Here is an 18,756-nt window from a genome sequence, read left to right on the forward strand (position 1 = left end):
GGAGGACAGGGGTGGACGGACGGACGGACGGACATGGCTCCTGTGCTGCGGGGGCGCAGCCGGCGGCCGTCCTGCCTGCTGTGCCAGCGCTGCCACCGTCACCAGCGCAGGGAGGGGAGGGAGCAGCTCCTCCCCGCTCAGGTGGTGCAGCCAGGGGCTGGGCAAGCACGAAGAGGAAAAGAAACTCACTGTGTCACAAATATGATGAAAATCAGCCATGCAAAAAAAAAAGGCAAACAAAAAATTCCTGTGCTAGGAGTTAAACTTGATATATCTTTCAGATGAACGGCCCGTCCCACCACGCTCGTTGTTTCACTTTGAGTTTCTGCTGAAGATGGTGATGTGATCTGGAGCGCTCTGCAGGCCAAACCTGGGCTCCTTTCCAGCCTAAGAGGAGACACAGGTTTCTTTTTTTTGAATGACACTCATTTCAAAACCTCATTCTGCTTGTTTTGCCATCCCTTACTGGAAAGCTGCTACGTTTTCTGCAGATGGGGGCTCTGAGCCACAGCCGGGCTCCCCCCGCGCCTCCTGCACTGCCCCTCGCACAAGGACCCTGCGTTTGCCTCGCTGTTTGTCCCCAGCTGGCTTTGCTGCGTGGGTCGCTGCTCCCTGCCAAAACTCAGCGCCCTGCGGGGCACCGCTCTGCCCTGGCTCCTGCGCCGGTGCCAGCCGTGCCTGCTGCCCTCTCTGTCCACACAGTCACACCGACGCCGTCATGCAAAGGAAACTTTACTTTTCCCTCTTTGCCAAAAGGTATTTTGAGCAATGCAAGGGATGCCGAGCAAGTGGGAGAGTCAACAAGTTGAGTTCAGGCTGCAGCAAGTAGTGCTTTGAGGACCACATTGCAGAGAGAAGAAGCTGTTCAGCGAGAACTGTGTGCGGGAATGGAAAAATTAAGCAGATTTCTTTAATTACCAAGCCTAATTCTTAACTCTCACATGAGCACAACACATACCGAGCGCCCTGGTGATCTGCTAGGAGAGATTTACGTAATGTGCACCTAAACCACAGTCACGTGGCTGCCTTTCCGCTCGCCGACTCGCGATCGCTCGCAGGGGCCGGCGCGTTTGAGTTTCCTCAGCCATGCCGCAGCGTTTGGCAACACCGCTGTAGAAGCCCTTCGGCCGACATGGCTCTGCGGAGGCTCGTCCAGCAGGACCACAACGCCAACCTGGCGGGCTGCGGCGCCGGGGACGAGCCGGCCCTGCCCGCGGACGGCCGCAGGATGCAGCACCTGGCCGCCGCCGTGGGGACGCTGCCCCGCGGGCGCAGGCAGGTACGGGCTCGCTCGGGGGCTGGCGGCTCCGCTCTGCCCGCACAGCCGCTTGCTGCCCGCGGCCACAGGGCCAGCGGCATCGGCCGAGGCTCCCCAGGGACCGCCCGGCTTCCCTGTGGGTCCTGGTTTGGTGCTGGAAGGATGACCACCCGGGTTCCCTGCGGGTCCTGGTTTGGTGCTAGAAGGATGACCACCCGGGTTCCCTGCGGGTCCTGGTTTGGTGCTAGAAGGATGACCACCCGGGTTCCCTGCGGGTCCTGGTTTGGTGCTAGAAGGATGACCACCCGGGTCCCCTGCAGGTCCTGGTTTGGTGCTGGAAGGATGACCACCCGGGTCCCCTGCAGGTCCTGGTTTGGTGCTGGAAGGATGACCACCCGGGTTCCCTGCGGGTCCCGGTTTGGTGCTGGAAGGATGACCACCCGGGTTCCCTGCGGGTCCCGGTTTGGTGCTAGAAGGATGACCACCCGGGTTCCCTGCGGGTCCCGGTTTGGTGCTAGAAGGATGACCACCCGGGTTCCCTGCGGGTCCTGGTTTGGTGCTGGAAGGATGACCACCCGGGTTCCCTGCGGGTCCTGGTTTGGTGCTAGAAGGATGACCACCCGGGTTCCCTGCGGGTCCTGGTTTGGTGCTAGAAGGATGACCACCCGGGTTCCCTGCGGGTCCTGGTTTGGTGCTAGAAGGATGACCACCCGGGTTCCCTGCGGGTCCTGGTTTGGTGCTAGAAGGATGACCACCCGGGTTCCCTGCGGGTCCTGGTTTGGTGCTGGAAGGATGACCACCCGGGTTCCCTGCGGGTCCTGGTTTGGTGCTAGAAGGATGACCACCCGGGTTCCCTGCGGGTCCTGGTTTGGTGCTAGAAGGATGACCACCCGGGTTCCCTGCAGGTCCTGGTTTGGTGCTAGAAGGATGACCACCCGGGTTCCCTGCAGGTCCTGAACTCGTAAGCTAGAGGGATGACCTCCCAGATTCCCTGCGGGATAAGATTTCGGTACCTAGAGGATGAAAGCCCGGGTTCCCCGTGGGTCCTGATTTCGGGTGCTAGAAAGATGAAAGCCCAGGTTCCCTGCGGGTCCTGGTTTCAGGTTCTGGAAGGGTGATCACCCGGCTTTGGGCTTGCGCTGCGATCCTGCGGCACGGGACGGGGGAAGCTCGGAGGGCCCTGCCTGCGGGGCTGGGGTGTGCAAAGGGCTTTTACAGCACGGTCCTGCCCGGCTGCGCTGCTTCTCCATTCACAGTGGTGCTGTGAGTCAAAAGAGGCTCTTGCTGTCTGGGTGTTCCTTTAAACTCGTGTTTACTTCAGTAAACAGCGGCCTGGCTGGGCTGCCCTTTCTTCTGCAATGCTGACAGAAAGCACCTACCATGAGCTATTGCCTTCAGATTTTGGGGTATTTTGCTACAACTGCTGGGGCTGGCTGGGCTGTCTCTCTTGTCCGGGATTTTCCCCCACAGCTGAGCAGCACATTTGTGCCCATTTCTGTTGTTTGCAACTGCATTCCCACGAAACTCTCCCTCGCTGTTGCTGTGAATTGCCAGCTTTGGTCCATTTGTCTAGCGTGAAGAAGCCTAAATAGGAAATGTTTGAGACACATTCGAATCTGAAAGTATTACTGGAAAACTGGTACCTAATATCTGAGCACTTAAGGCATGGGGTGGGGTGGCTGTTAGCGATGAATTACAGCAGGGGCAGCGGGCACAGACCGTACCCAGGGTACCTGCCATCGCGCATTGTTGTTGTCCCTGTGTTCTCTCCCGCTTCCCCTGTTCTCTCCCTAGGTACACCATGTTCACAAAGTCAGGTGTTCCTATAGGTGTCACAGCAGGGTATGATTTTACACAGCTGAAGCCTGAGGCGTTTGGCTCTATACACTAAACTCTACAAACGTTTTAGTGATAATGTAATTCCTTATTTGTGGGTTGTTATTATGGGGCGAGTCAGTGTGTGACGTGGGTCCTGGCTCGTCCAGAGAGCTCCCTGGGCTCAGGTCTTGCAGGGATGGCGGCCAGGCAGCCGCCACCAGGAGCTGCAGAGAAAACCGTCCGCAGCGCCCTCAACCCGTGCGTGCTTTCTGCCCTTCTGATAGCTGTCAAGTTTATAAATGCCCGCAGATTTGGGGGAGAAGTACAAAAGAAAGGTGCAGTGTTGGCATAGCGGAGATGGGATGCGGGCACTGTCGAGGCAATAGGTACAGCACTAAGGGGAATTACGGCAACCCCCGGCCTTCAGAACCTCAGGCCCTCGCCGGTTTAGCCTTTTGAAGAGTCCCCAGTGTTGGAGAGAGGCCCCGGCGCTGTCCCCCGTCACCGTGTGTCACAGGAGCACGAGTGCCTGCATTTTGTCTTCTTTGGGAGGTTTCAGCTCTCAGCTGACGGAGGGAGAGGTTTCTCTCGGCACTGCTGCTTTTGGCCGTGTGCCTCCAAGAGCCATGGACCTACTGACCCGCTGTCACTCCATTTCTGGTTGCAGCTCGCGTTAGCCAGATCCAGCTCCTTGGGTGACTCCTCCAGGCCACAAAGGTATGAAGGCGTTCTTCTGTAATCACTGCTATTTACTTATTCTGCACAAAAAGCGTGCCCTGGGAATGTTCCCGTTTAGCAGCCCCGGTGGGACGAGGGTGGATGCAGAGTGGTGCCAACAGCTGGGGCGTGCAGGAGTCGTCGTGACATTTACTTGGGGTGCGAAGAGAGAAAGCAGCACACTGCAGTGTTCTGGCACCCGCGAGCACGGAGGGGACGGGGACGGTGACGCGGCTCCATCGCTTGGGTTAGAAACACGGAGCGCAGGCAGCGCGGAACCCGCTGTTCACAGAGCTCTGTCTGTTCTTCTCGCAGACACCTCGTGGCCATACTGAAAGAGGATAAAGAGGCGTTTGGTTTTGAAATCCAGGTAAGACTTAAATGATGGGTTGATTAATTTGACAAATATTCGTAAAATATGGTGCAGACTCTCAAGTGCCACAGCCTCAAAATGAGGTTAACGCAGCCCAGAGCACAGAAAGGTATCGGTCAGTTCCTCGTGGGATCCGAAGGGCTTACAGTAATCACACAGAAATAAGGTGCATTTCCAAGGGCTTTTTAGTGGCAAAGGTCACAGATGAGAATTTCTGGCCTTCTCACCAGTCAGGGCATTGAAGGGAGGACAAATCTCCACCAAATCCAAACGTGAGGCAGAGGCGATGCTGTGAGTATTTTTGGGAGAATGGTATGTAAGACTATTTTCGTATAAAAAGAAAGATTAAAAAACCCTCTCTCAAAACCCACCTTATACTGGCGTTTTACTGCCTCCTTTAACATATCTAAAGACGTGTATTTTTGAAGCAGATGTACAGTGTTGGCATGTTTTTTAATAAATAACTGCTAAACATGACCTTTTGGGGGCTAAATGACACAGGAAGAAATTCTCTTGGGTGTAGAAGTCAGTAAATCAGCAAACGGGAGAACCAGAATCTTATCCGGAGGTTACTACTACTGGGAGGTTCTTGTTCTGTGGATTTTTGTGGGGAAGGCAACTCTTAGATCAGTAGGGCTGCTAAAGCCCTGGTTACAAATGGGAAATAACGGCGGGGACAAAGGGATGTCATGGTGGGGACAGCGGCGGTGGCTGCAGCGCAGGCTCTGCCTGTTCCGCGACCCCCCCGGCCCCGTGGCCATGGCTGTGGCACCGGGCATCCCCAGGGCGCTTGCTGGTACCTGTGCACCAAGGGAAAACAGTGTTTTCAGTGGAATTAGTGTATTAGGAAGAGCTTAACTTTTTCAAATGTTGTTGTGTGGGTAATGAGCGGGTGAGCGTTCCGCTGCGAACAGTGGAGAGCTTTCAGGAGGGGGGATAATTGAGTCAATTACTGGGCTTTTGTATAAATTGTCAGGGCACATTTTTGTTATATGTGATGTTCTGATTGAAAATAATTGTTCTTGGCGTATTTTCTTCCTGCACGTGCATTCAGCGTGAGCACTTCACTAGAAGGTCTGGGCTATGAAAAGGCAGCATCTGCCCAATAGTTAGGATAAACTGTTATTTAGAAGCTGTAATTTCGTTACTACGAGTTAAATTTAGGCAAACCAGAACGAGCTGATGTGGAACTGCAGGTCTACCATCTGCAGGGAGCTCGTGAGAACTGCAGCGATGGCCGAACGCCAGAGCTTGTCCTGCTTCCCATGCATGGACCGCGGCCTGGGGCGGGATGGACGCCGTACGGCTCCCAACAGGCTGCTCCGGTAGGGTCTGTCCCTCCTCGGATCCAGGTGTCCCCTCCTCAGATCCAGGTGTCCCCTCCTCAGATCCAGGTGTCCCCTCCAAAGCCACGGCCACCACCTCCGCAGCCCGTGGGGAGCAGGGGGTGCAGCAGAGGCCAGTCCACCCTCCTGTTCAGAAGTGCCTGGACATGTCCACCTCTCCCTGTGTCTCTGGGGACGTGGACACCCCTCTGGCCAGGAGGCTTCTGTTAGGCCTGACAAACCCCATCCTGCTTGTCCAGCTCGTGCCATTCAAGCTGGCCCAGTCTTTCAGGTTGGCGGGTTAGTCTGGCCGCTCCAAAACATATCAGAAAGGCAAGTGTGACCACAGTGGCATGTCCTCCAGGACCCTCCCGTTTCACCTGGTGCTCCTTATTTACCCCAGAGTTTTACTGTTGGTCTAGGGTTGAAATCATGGCATTGATGTGGTTTGGTCAGGTAAGCTCTGAATTCACCCCACACTTACCCCTACTCATTCCATGCTGACTGAGAAATGGGCGAATCTAACACGACCCCTGATATCTGGGTTAGATCTGCCTGTCAGAGGTTTTCAGGAACTGCAGCTTCAGTTTTACATTTGGGTAGGAAAATGTGGCCAGATACCGACACTTGCATGTAACTGAGAAGACGTTTCCTGTCATTGCAAGTTCTGCTCAGGTCAAATCACCTACTTTTGCAGTTTTCTAAACACATCAGCACTGATAATCACATGATAGATTTATACTCAGAATTACTTAATGTACATTTGAATGTATGAAACAAGATTACAAAGCACTTTTTAGGGGGTGCGGGGGCCTGTGTGGAGAATGACTTTAAGAGAGCAAAAGAGCAGAAGTAGGTGCAACTCTTCTTGCTTTTCGGTTCTCGTTGGGAACCAGTCTGACTTCGTGCAGCGTTCTCTATTATAAGAATGCAATTTCTAATTGTTAGGTTATAACATTTTGGTGTTCTCACTTGTATGATAACATACCGTGCTCATCACAGCCTTCTTATTCAAAAACTGTGTAAAAAGACTATGGATTTTCAAATTGTTTTCTTGAGTTCAGTGTCAGTAACACTGTCACTTTGGTATTTACAGACAATCAGGTTTCCACACCAGAACGATTACTCCCTGGAGCTGTGCACTTGTGTCTGCAGAATTCAAGAAGAAAGTCCTGCCCATCTTTCTGGCCTTCAAATTGGTAACTATTCATGGTTTTTTCCTGCTGTAGTGGCCTTATTTTGTTTTTCTCTGGGTTAGTTTTATTGTAGAGCATGTGGAAGGTGTGTGCACGCTGGGGATGCCCATTTTTGCCTCTGTGTTCCTCCAACAGGCGACATCCTCGCCAGCATCAATGGCGTGAACACTGGTGGTTTTAGTCACCGGCAAATAGTCGACTTGATAAAGTCTTCAGGGAACTATTTAAGGTAGGCATCCCTCCCTCGAATGGGTTTTAGCTCGATAGGCTCTTCTGTGGGAAGCCGAGGAAGTGCCAGTGGCTGCTCCCTGGGCACCATGTGGTGCAGTGCAATGATGCGGTGCAATGATGCGGTGCAATGTGTTGCAGTGCAATGATGCGGTGCAATGTGGTGTGGTGCAATGTGGTGCGGTGCAATGTGGTGCGGTGCAATGTGGTGCGATGCAATGTGGTGCGGTGCAATGTGGTGCGGTGCAATGTGGTGCGGTGCAATGTGGTGCGGTGCAATGTGGTGCAGTGCAATGTGGTGCGGTGCAATGATGCGGTGCAATGTGGTGCGGTGCAATGATGCGGTGCAATGATGCAGTGCAATGATGCGGTGCAGTGGTGCGGTGCAATGATGCAGTGCAATGTGATGCGGTGCAATGGTGCGGTGCAATGATGCGATGCAACGATGCAGTGCAGTGCAGTGTGGTGCTGTGTGATGCTGTGGTCCGGTGCGATGTGGTGCAGTGCAGGGGGCTCTGTCAGGACCACAGCCCACCGCGGCAGCATCGCTGGCGGTGCTCAGTGCTGCTCTTCGCTTCGGTGCCAACGTCGCCTGCTCTCTACAGGTTAGAGACTGTCAACGGGGCCATGTTCCTGCGGAAAATGGAACTGGAGACCAAGCTGCAGCTACTGAAGGTAAGGTAATTAATTAGTTAATCCTTTGCCAAATGCAAAGGGATTCGTTGCTGATGGGGCAGGTGGGTGTCCCCGGGGCTGGCTGTCCTGGCTGGGGACAGGCACACGGGTGTCCCCTGCCACCAGCACCCCCAGCCGTGCTCCCTGTAATATTTTCTGTATGATTTTGGTAATTTTCCCCCCAATAATTTCTGTATCTCTCTAAGTATTCCCATCTGTGTGCCTCAGCTGTGCGCAGCTGGTGGGCCCCCTCCCCTGCACCATGCAGCAGCGCGTTTTAGTGCACGCTGTATTTAGCAGGGAGGGCAAGCAGGCTTTGCCGAGCGGAGCTCAGGCTGCTGAGGGCTGGTGTGCTGGCAGCACCTCCCACTTACAGAGCTGCGGGTCCCCAGCCCTCCCCTGGCGGTGTCTGGGGGCCGGTTTTGGGGAGCCGGTGCCCCATGTGCCTCCGCTCGCCCTACTGCAGCCGCAGAGCCGCCGGCACTGCAAGCGCCAGGGCTTTCCGAAGCCGGGACTCCACTGACCGTGTGCCAAAACCCTCTGCACAGGAGCATGGCACTTTAAAAAGTGTGTTAGAATTAGCCTGGCTAAAGTAAACCTCATGCCAAGCGGGTTTGGCTTGCCAGAGCTGAGCAGCAGGACGGGGTTTGCCGTATGTGCCATCACCTATAAAACAGAAGTCCTGCCACGGGGGCAATTTCATGTTTAGTATGTTGTACGCTTAAAACAATGTTGATTTACTGTGGTTTGCACAGCGCGTTGTAATTTGCTGCATGACATCAATGATGTGGGTGATCTAAACATCAGCCATGGGGGCTGGAAGGTGAGGAAAGGATGGAGTCCCCCACGCCCACCGCGCTGCGGTGCTGGGGCAGTGCTGGGCTGTACGGGGATGTCCTGGTCACCCACGCTTCGACTGAGACCCCCGGCTCGTCCAGACAGCGAGAGATGAGCCAGAGCCAGGTTCCCCGCCGTGTCGATGGGAAGGCAGCAGCAGGTGCTGCCGCCCCGGCCACCCTCAGTGCTCCATGGCAACTCCTTCAGTCTGGTCCCTTAGAAATCTGTGTGAAACAACTGGTAAAGCCATCAGAAATGGGCCACCCACAGCTTCTCCCCCTCCTTCGCAGGGTAATTATAAAGCAAAAATCTCAAAATCTGCTGTGAAGTGTGTTTCACAAGGGGAGTTTCTAGCTAAGAGCTGTTTCCCAGAAGCGCTGAACCTCTGTGACAACTGTGAAACGCGGGTGTGCGCCCGGTCCTGCGCTCCCACGCCCGTGCGGCTGCGGCAGAAAGAGCCTCATTCTGCCCATAGCTCCGGTGCCCAGGCAGGGCGTGCTCCGCCACTGCCAACCGCTGCGGCCACGGCGAGACGGGCGGCGCGGGGACCCGGCCCCCGGCAGCCTCGCCGCTCTCGGGCTTGATGAGATGGGAGAAACCAGGACTAGGAAGTTACTGCTGGTTTGGTTGGGCCCAGATGAAGATAAGATAAAAGAAAATCTCTGGGCAACTACTCAGCATCTCTTGTGTACAATTTCCTAGCTTTGGTTGAATCGTAATCTTCTAAGAACTGCTTTGTTCGGTACTGTGTAGAGACTATAGCAGCAAACGCCTCTGGAGTAACTGTCCTTAAAAGCGGCCCTGGGCTTCATTTTGTGAGTGGCTTTTCCAAAATGTGGAAAAGGGAAAAAATGTGAATGCAACAGCAGGATTGCCCCTGCAAGCTTGGCCTGGTCAGTCTGGGTTTAGCAACGCGTGCCTTGCCACGTGCCTGAGGTGCACGGGGCGCAGGCGCGTCACTGGGGAGCGCCTGCCGTCACCGTCTCCAGGCAGGGCTCACCGCAGGGCTGTCGTTGGGTTTGGCTGCTCTGTTTTGGTTTGGTTTGTTTTATTTTTAATCAACTATGCAATAGTTTATTTTCACACCAAAAGCTGATGGGCAACAGAGGGAAAGGAAAACGCTGCTAGCAGTTGACTGGCGGGCAGCACTCGGAGGTTGTGAGGTTTTACTGGGGGCTAGGGGTGGTTTAAGGCTCTTTACTGGGGTCTAGGGGTGGTTTAAGGCTCTTTACTGGAGTCTAGGGGTGGTTTAAGGCTCTTTACTGGGGGTCAGGGGTGGTTTAAGGCTCTTTACTGGGGTCTAGGGGTGGTTTAAGGCTCTTTACTGGGGGTCAGGGGTGGTTTAAGGCTCATTACTGGGGGCTAGGGGTGGTTTAAGGCTCTTTACTGGGGGCCAGGGGTGGTTTAAGGCTCTTTACTGGGGGCTAGGGGTGGTTTAAGGCTCTTTACTGGGGGCCAGGGGTGGTTTAAGGCTGATGGCGAGCAGCACGCTCCCCAGATTTCAGGCTTCTGCTTTTCCAAGGCGATGCGCGCAGTGCCTCACCCCCAGCGTGCGGGACGCGAGCAGGGATGTGCTTTCTGAAGGACTTTGCTAACTCTGGGAAAATTGTCTCAGCCAAAGGAGAGACAGACGAGTGCTTCCTGCGGGTGAACTGTACTTTCTGACTACGCCGTTTCCTTCACAAGTGTCCGTGACCGTCTGTTTCTCCCCGCAGCAAGCCCTGCAGCAGAAGTGGGTGGAGCTGCGCTCGCTGCTGGTGCAGGAGCAGCGCTTGCTGCACGGTACGTCCGCCTTTCCGGGGGAACCGCAGCGCTGCCGAGTCCCAAACGCGCTCTGATCAGGAAAAAGCAAGGCTTTAATCTGATTCTCGTTTGCTTTCGTTTTCCCCTGTTAAGGAAGGCACGGGGCTGGCCCTGGGATGGGTTTTGCGTGAGTTCTAGGAAAGGAGCTGATGTGGGTTGCAAAGTTCTTTCCATTCTTGTTTTAACAGGGCAGACTTTTGTTTGCATGTTTGTTTTCCTATGGGTGGCCAGGAGGCAGCTTTGACTGTGCATGTGTGGGGAGGCAGGGGGTTAGAGAGCACCCAGAGCCGGGACCAGCGCCCAGCAGGGTGCGGGGCTGCTCCCTGTGCTGAGATGCTGGGCATGGTGTCTACCCGTGCCACCACGGCATGGTGTGTCACTGTGCCACCACGGCATGGTGTGTCACTGTGCCACCATGGCATGGTGTGTCACTGTGCCACCATGGCATGGCGTGTCCCTGTGCCACCACGGCATGATGTGTCCCTGTGCCACCACGGCATGATGTGTCCCTGTGCCACCACCGCATGATGTGTCCCTGTGCCACCACGGCATGGTGTGTCCCTGTGCCACCACCGCATGATGTGTCCCTGTGTCACCATGGCATGGCATGTCCCTAGGCCACTATGGCATGGTGTATCTTTGTGCCACCACCGCATGGTGTAGCTTTGTGCCACCACCGCATGGTGTGTCCCTGTGCCACCACGGCATGGTGTGTCTTTGTGCCACTACCACATGGTGTGTCCCTGTGCCACTACCGCATGGCGTGTCCCTGTGCCACCACCGCATGGCGTGTCCCTGTGCCACCACCGCATGGCGTGTCCCTGTGCCACCACGGCATGGCGTGTCCCTGTGCCACCATGACATGGTGTTTCCCTCTGCCACCATGGCTCAGCTCTCCTGCTTGCTGGTCCTGAGAAGATGCTGGTAAATAACTGTCCTCTCTGGCTTCTGCTTGCAGGGGAGGTGACTGACACGGCTCTGCTGGGCACACCAGAGCTGGAGGAGCCGTGGCCGGGTGGCTGTGGCACGGCAGGACCCCTCTGTCCGAGGAAGCCTCGTTTCTCCAGCGAGAGCAGCTCCCGCAGCCGGCTGAGCTCCATGACGCTGGGCAGCGAGGACAGCTTCTCCCAGAGCGGAGCCTTCGAGGACTCGGCCGCGGAGAGCCTGAGCCGCCAGTCCAGCGTGGACGACGACTGCTTCCTGCCCAGGGACGGGGACAGCGCGGGCGGCCGGTCCCCCCTGCGCAGGAACCGCAGCATCAGCCTGGCCAGCAGCGGCTCCATGTCCCCGCTCTGGGAGGGAAGCAGCTGCACCAGCAGTTTCGGGACCCTCCCGCGGAAAAGCAGGAGATCCAGCGTCCGAAAGCATCTTTTGAGATTCATTCCAGGCCTTCACCGGGCGGTGGAAGAGGAAGAGAGTCGGGTGTGACATGGCTCGTGTCACCGCTGATGGCACGTGGGCGGCTGCGTGGGCCGGGACGGGGCAGCAGCTCCCCGGCCCCACGGAGGGTGGCACCGGGCGCTGTGGGGCAGCCCTCCCGCCAGCAGCACCGCCGCGCTGGCAAACCTCTGTTCTAGTCTTTAATCTGAGCACACTGTGGACCTCTTCATTAACGTGAAAAATGACTAACCCTGAAACGTGAGGGACCTGCGCAGAACTTCCGCAGCATACTTAGATGTTAATAACAGTTTTTAATTGAATGCAAAATTAATAGCTATTTATTTCCTGTTAGCGAAGCCATAGTCTTCCAAAGGTCTTTAATAAAGCAAATGCTTCTACTAAAACCGGTGACAGAGTCCCATTAGGAAGAGCACAGAGCCCAGAACATATGACAGAGGAGACCCTGGGCAGGAACGTTGTGAGATGTTACAAGAAAGGCCTTGAGGTGCTGGAGCGAGTTGAGAGAAGGGAACGGAGCTGGTGAGGGGCTGGGCCACAAGTGTGATGGGAGCGGCTGAGGGCCCTGGGGGTTCAGCTGGAGCGTCTCCAGGAGCAGAGCCCTCGGCAGCGGGGTTAACCCCACAGCTTATCTGACCTGATTTAGTAAATACGGGCGTAGACGAGGAAAAAGACACATCTCACTTCCCTCTCAGACAACACAGAAATAGGCTGTTCCTTCAGCCCGAGCAACCGAATTGTGTTGTTTGAATGCAATTGGAAGAATTTACAATGTGATTTAAATCCCTGGTGTGACTCATCCGTGTTTAGAGCAGGCAGGCGGTGCGGCCGCTCACCGCTCAGGTCCTGCTGCGGCAGCATTTCCTGGTCCTTTCAGAAACCTCAGGCTGAACCAGACAGCTTCACTCTGAGATCAACCCCAAATTACAACAACCTCTTCCCAAAACTTCTCTAATTAATGGACCTTGCTAAGCCAGCAGAATCTGTACTGACATCTGTAGTTTTCCTTGAAAGGATGAAGTTGAAGGTCATGCGGCGATCGGGAGAGCAGCTCGCGGGGTTTTGCGTGTGGGGATGGTGCTGTGTGTGTGCTGCTGAACCGAGCGCCCGCGGTGCGTCCTGCCCGCGGTTCATTCCCAGCCCCTGGCCCTTGGGCGAGGTTTGGTCGGACACCTGCACAGAGCTGAATCAAAGCGCCTCCTGCGGGTGCCGTGGCTGGGTTAGAGAGCCCCAGGGCAGGGCTGGTCACAGCCTGCAGCCTCTGCCTTGTTTTACGAGGAAAAAACGGGATTTAAAACACTATCTAAAGTGTTCTAGTAACACTGTGTTTCTCGGGGAAATCAGTGCAACTTCATGGTCCGAAGAAGTGATTTCTTTTGGTATGGAAGGTTAATTTGACATAGCTTGGGGGAAAGGTGCTTGCTCTTAGTGTGGACAGGCTGGACATCCAGTAAGCTTGAGAAAGGCTTTAAGAAAGGCAGAATAAATGGTGCTCTTCCCGCAGCAGTCAGAGGATACTTTGGTTGCTACAACACAACACGGTGTGTTCGCGGCCCCTGTCAAAAACAGGATGTGGGCGACAGGCGCCGCAGCGAAGCGTTGAGAGCGGGGTGGAAGGAGCAAACTGAACAGCTCACACAGCCAAACCAGACAGAAAGCTCCCCCCAGCGCTATTCACCCTGTTGGTGCTGGCTCTCAGGTCTCTAGCCAGCCTTGCCCTTTTTTCATGACTTTTGCAATCTCTCAGGGCTTTCTTGGCCTATATTTTACCCATAAAACAGGTTGTGGCTTCTGCTGGAAACGTTTCAAATCCAGTGGAAGACCACTCTGGGTTCAAGGCTGCAGTGTCCTGCACAAACCCTCCCGTGCAGGTTGAAGGTGCAGCCCTGGAGGTGCTGGGAGGCGAGGGTCTCTGTGCTTCCCTGGCTGACCCGTTTCTGCACGTCCTGGGGTTTGCTCCGTCTCGGTTGTGCTCGGAGCAGGTGGCGATCCCTTCAGCGACCGCTTTTCAGGGACGGCGGTGTTTCTGCCTTTGTCCATGCGGTTCTGCCCTGCTGATTTCTGCTTTTGGACCCGACATCTCATTTCTCATGCAGCTGTTTCGCAAGTTTTCAGGTGTAGCAGCTGGTTGTACCCAGCTTTCGTAGCACTGAAGAGAAGGTTGTGAAGCGTAGTTGTGGCGGGTGGCTGAGTCTGCCCTGGCACTGCGAGGTGAGAGGGCAGCACGGGCCATGGCAGATAGAGCCAAGGATCCATTGCGGTGCTCCCAGCACAGCCCGCTGTCTGCCTGGAACTCTGGTTGTGCCACACACAGGTTAGCAAACGTAAAGAAAACTCCCCACAGGCGCCCGGTCGCTCACAGAAATCACTGTCGCAGCGAGACCAAGCCAGCGAAACCCAGAGAAAACCCATCCAAGCAGCCCCCGCGCTGAGGCCTCGCGAACTCACTGCACTGCTGGCGGCCACTGGCAGTGGAGGCGATGCCAGGGGCAGTGGATGGCAATGCTGCTGGCAGTGGATGGCAGTGCTGGGGGCAGTGGATGGTGATGGCACTGGCAGTGGATGGTGATGCCGGGGGGCAGTGGAGGTGATGCCGCTGGCAGTGGATGGCGATGCTGCTGGCAGTGGATGGTGATGGCACTGGCAGTGGACGGCAATGGCTCCGGCAGTGGATGGTGATGGCGCTGACAGTGGATGGCGATGGCACTGGCAGTGGATGGCAATGGCTCTGGCAGTGGACAGTGATGGCACTGGCAGTGGATGGTGATGCTGCTGGCAGTGGATGGCTATGGCACTGTCAGTGGATGGCAATGCTGCTGGCAGGGGATGGTGATGGAACTGGCAGTGGATGGCGATGCTGCTGGCAGTGGATGGCGATGGCACTGGCAGGGGATGGTGATGCTGCTGGCAGGGGATGGCGATGGAACTGGCAGTGGATGGTGATGCTGCTGGCAGTGGATGGCGATGGCACTGGCAGTGGATGGCGATGGCACTGGCAGGGGATGGTGATGCTGCTGGCAGGGGATGGCGATGGCACTGGCAGGGGATGGCGATGGAACTGGCAGTGGATGGTGATGCCACTGACAGTGGATGGCAATGTCTCTGGCAGTGGATGGTGATGGCACTGGCAGTGGATGGCGATGGCACTGGCAATGGATGGCGATGCCGCGTTGCTGCCGTTGGCAATGTCCACGCACCCGCGGGGACAGGAGGTTCTCGGCGCGGGTGCTGTTGGGCAGAGCAGGTGTCTGTCCTGGCGCTGCTCTGCTCGGGGAAGCTCCGCTGCCCAAATTGCTCCTGTGCTCTGGCTCTTTTAGTACAGGCTGCTGCTGTTCTGTTTTTAAAAGCTTAGAGGCAGAAACCAGAGCACCTCAGGGCTGTGCAAATGCCGTGTTTTCCTAGCCCTGAGCGGTGGTTTTGCCCAGCTCTGTTTATAAATAGCTGCCTGCGGTGGGAGGAACCCGCAGCCACTTCTGCCTCTTTCCAAGTCCGCTGTGAGCTCTGCCTGCTCCGAGGTCGAGCTGGGGCTGCTACAGCATCCCAACAGCTGCCAGGCTGCAGTCACCACAGGGACGGTGACAGGCGTGTGTGTGTCACTGGCGTGCCCTGGCTGCCCTACTCCCACCCGTATCCCTGTTTTTCAGAGGAAAGCGGCTGCTCTCCTGCAGCTGCCCCTGGACCCAGGCTCCCCGGGCAGCAGCACCACGGGGACAGCAGTGTCCCGGCCCCGGGGACAGCTCTGCCAGGGACTCAGGCGTTCCCACCTTTCCTTTCATCCCTCTGCTGGGTGAAAAGCTGAAATTCTGAAATTTTCTGTAGAAGAAGAGTCCCAAGGTATGGTTTTTCATGAACGTAGGCTATTTATCTTGCTGACAAAAAGGAAATGCTTGCTTGTCGGGTGTTGGCATGGCCCGCAGAAGTTTTCTCTGGGTGTTCCAGTGGAATGTAATTCCCCCTACCCCAGGTGTGCGCAGCGGTGGCAGTGTTTGTCTCCAGTGTCGCTGTGCCTGTCACCCTGCCCTGGTTTTTGGGTGGCACCGTGTCTGCCGTGGTGACCCTGGGTGACGTGCGTGCTGCCCCAGATCAGCTGCGGTGACCACGCATGGTGTGGTGACTGTGCGTGGTGTGGTGAGCAGTGACTGTTCGTGCTGCGGTGACTGTGCGTGCTGCGGTGACCAGTGACTGTGCGTGCTGCGGTGACTGTGCGTGCTGTGGTGACTGTGCGTGGTGTGGTGACCAGTGACTGTGCGTGCTGCGGTGACTGTGCGTGCTGCGGTGACTGTGCGTGCTGCGGTGACCAGTGACTGTGCGTGCTGCGGTGACTGTGCGTGCTGCGGTGACTGTGCGTGCTGTGGTGACTGTGCGTGGTGTGGTGAGCAGTGACTGTGCGTGCTGCGGTGACTGTGCGTGCTGCGGTGACCAGTGACTGTGCGTGCTGCGGTGACTGTGCGTGCTGCGGTGACCAGTGACTGTGCGTGCTGCGGTGACTGTGCGTGCTGCGGTGACTGTGCGTGCTGTGGTGACTGTGCGTGGTGTGGTGAGCAGTGACTGTGCGTGCTGCGGTGACTGTGCGTGCTGCGGTGACCAGTGACTGTGCGTGCTGCGGTGACTGTGCGTGCTGCGGTGACCAGTGACTGTGCGTGCTGCGGTGACTGTGCGTGCTGTGGTGACTGTGCGTGGTGTGGTGACCAGTGACTGTGCGTGCTGCGGTGACTGTGCGTGCTGCGGTGACTGTGCGTGCTGCGGTGACCAGTGACTGTGCGTGCTGCGGTGACTGTGCGTGCTGCGGTGACCAGTGACTGTGCGTGCTGCGGTGACTGTGCGTGCTGCGGTGACTGTGCGTGGTGTGGTGACCAGTGACTGTGCGTGGTGTGGTGACCAGTGACTGTGCGTGCTGTGGTGACTGTGCGTGCTGTGGTGACCAGTGACTGTGCGTGCTGCGGTGACTGTGCGTGCTGCGGTGACCAGTGACTGTGTGTGCTGCGGTGACTGTGCGTGCTGCGGTGACTGTGCGTGCTGCGGTGACCAGTGACTGTGTGTGCTGCGGTGACTGTGCGTGCTGCGGTGACCAGTGACTGTGCGTGCTGCGGTGACTGTGCGTGCTGCGGTGACCAGTGACTGTGCGTGCTGCGGTGACCAGTGACTGTGCATGCTGCGGTGACCAGTGACTGTGTGTGCTGCGGTGACTGTGCGTGCTGCGGTGACTGTGCGTGCTGCGGTGACTGTGCGTGCTGCGGTGACCAGTGACAGTGCGTGGGGTGTGTGTCCCCGAGGGCAGCCAGGGGTGTGCAGGAGCTGCTCCTGGAAACCTGTGACTGGGGCAGAAACCGGGGAGCAGAGAGGTACCGACAGAGGAGCCTGCAGAGCCCTGCAGAGCCCTGCACACTCTCTGCCACGGCGGCACCCTCCTGTTTCTGTACCGAATTTAAATTGCCGTGGCTCTCATGACGTACCTCATCGACTTTCAAATCCCCCTTGTGTCCCAACGCCTCTGAAATCCCAGGTGCCGTTTCTGAAATTTTAGCGAAGGAAAAAGCTTGAATGGAAACTTCTTGCATTAAAGGTCACACGGGAAATGATTTCTAATAGATTCATGCAAATCGTGCTTCGACCACAAGGTGCTCATTTGGGAAAATGTGAATTGTTGAGAATTACTTGTGTAGTCAATAAATGGCACCAGGAAATACCTGAAATCTTTTCAATACCTTTTTGCAATCAAGAAGTCAGGCAGGCAGGCTCCTGGGGAGATGGGGACAGGACCTGTCCCCATCCCTGTCCCCGTCCCTGTCACCGTCCCTGTCCCCGTGGGAGCTGCCATGGCTCCCGACTCACTGGGGCTCCCACTTGTCAAGCTCAGAGCTGTGTTTTCAGCTTGGGGTTAATTCAGATTTGAAGCCTGGTCAGGAGTTTGCCCTGCACTCCAGCCCCGGCAGGATTTGTGCCAGGGTGCAGTGTCCGTACCGGGCGGGCTGTGGCCCCTCGTCCCCATGCGATGGCCACGTCCCTGCCATGCCCTTGCAGCCACCGCCGGTCAGCGATGAGCCGGACCAGCCTGTGTGGGACATCCGCCCTGTCCCTGCCCGGGCTGCGGGTCTGGGGACACCCAGCCTCTCACCGCTGGGTCTTGTCAGCTCACGTTCAAACCTCATCATCCATTTTTTCGGGGGGGTGAATTTTTCCAGCAAAGGGTCGATTTTATATATCAATTACACTAAACTCATTTTCATAACAACAAAAATTTATTGATTTAAAGATGCAAATTCACAGGTGAACAAAATCAGTGCAAAGGTGCTGGCTCCATTTCTAACCAAGGACTGAACTCAACAAGAGTATTTCCAAATCCTAAAGCCCAAAGATGTTGAAAATGTTGTATTGTACAAACACAAAAAGCCATTCACAGCAGGAGATTACGCTCTTACATAAACCTGGCTTTGGCGCCAGGGCTGAGCCGAGTTCAGCCGCGGCCAGAGGGGGAATGCCGCGTGCTGCTGGGGCCGGGTTTGCTCCCTCTGCAAACCTGCCCCGCTGCTCCCGCCAGCTTTAGGGGCGATTGGTCCTTGCTGGTCTCAGCGTGATCTCGCCCTCGCCCCTTGGATGTTCCTCTGAGAGCTCCCACTGCCCTGGCCAGAAGCTGCTTCTGCCAAGTGGGTTGCGCTGTGGGCACGGGAAGCACTGGGGGTCCCACCGGGGGTCAGCAGGTGACCTGTCACCTGGCCAGCTCGGCCTCAGGGACCTGCCACCTTGGTCCACATCTCGTCACAAAACGTCTCTTTGGCTTGTGCTTTTGGTTTTCATCTTCCAGTTCTGCTCTGTGGGGGCTGAGGCGCCCAGACGCAGTTCGTTAGCCCGTCACTGCAGATGCTGCACATCTGGTGGGACGTCCCTGCCCGTGGGACGTGCGTGGTCGGGCTGTGGAGCGCTGCTGTGCCATGTGTGGGGACGTCCCTGCCAGCCGGCCCCTGTGTCCCCTCAGCGGGACAACAGGTGCGCGCTGTCCGCAGCGGCACGGCGAGGTTTGCTGGCGAGGTTTTGGCATACCAGCCCGATGGGAATGTTAATCGCGTCAGGTGGCAGCGGTGCGGGAAGGTGGTCACCCCCCGGGGATTAGAGGTCGGAACAATCGCCGTC

General features: G+C 56.5%; 1 protein-coding gene across 1 annotated transcript; it reads left to right on the forward strand.

The window, feature by feature from the left end:
- Positions 1 to 12,288, forward strand: CYTIP (cytohesin 1 interacting protein). Its single transcript, XM_065841240.2, has 8 exons — positions 1 to 1,279; positions 3,744 to 3,793; positions 4,109 to 4,163; positions 6,588 to 6,690; positions 6,823 to 6,916; positions 7,521 to 7,590; positions 10,143 to 10,209; positions 11,189 to 12,288. The coding sequence occupies exons 1-8, from the start codon at positions 1,133 to 1,135 to the stop codon at positions 11,656 to 11,658; spliced, it is 1,056 nt and encodes a 351-aa protein (XP_065697312.1). The 5' UTR covers positions 1 to 1,132; the 3' UTR covers positions 11,659 to 12,288.
- The last annotated feature ends 6,468 nt before the right edge of the window (positions 12,289 to 18,756 follow it).

The sequence above is a fragment of the Patagioenas fasciata genome, chromosome 7 (assembly GCF_037038585.1).
Source record: "Patagioenas fasciata isolate bPatFas1 chromosome 7, bPatFas1.hap1, whole genome shotgun sequence".
Taxonomy (NCBI): Eukaryota; Metazoa; Chordata; class Aves; order Columbiformes; family Columbidae; genus Patagioenas; species Patagioenas fasciata.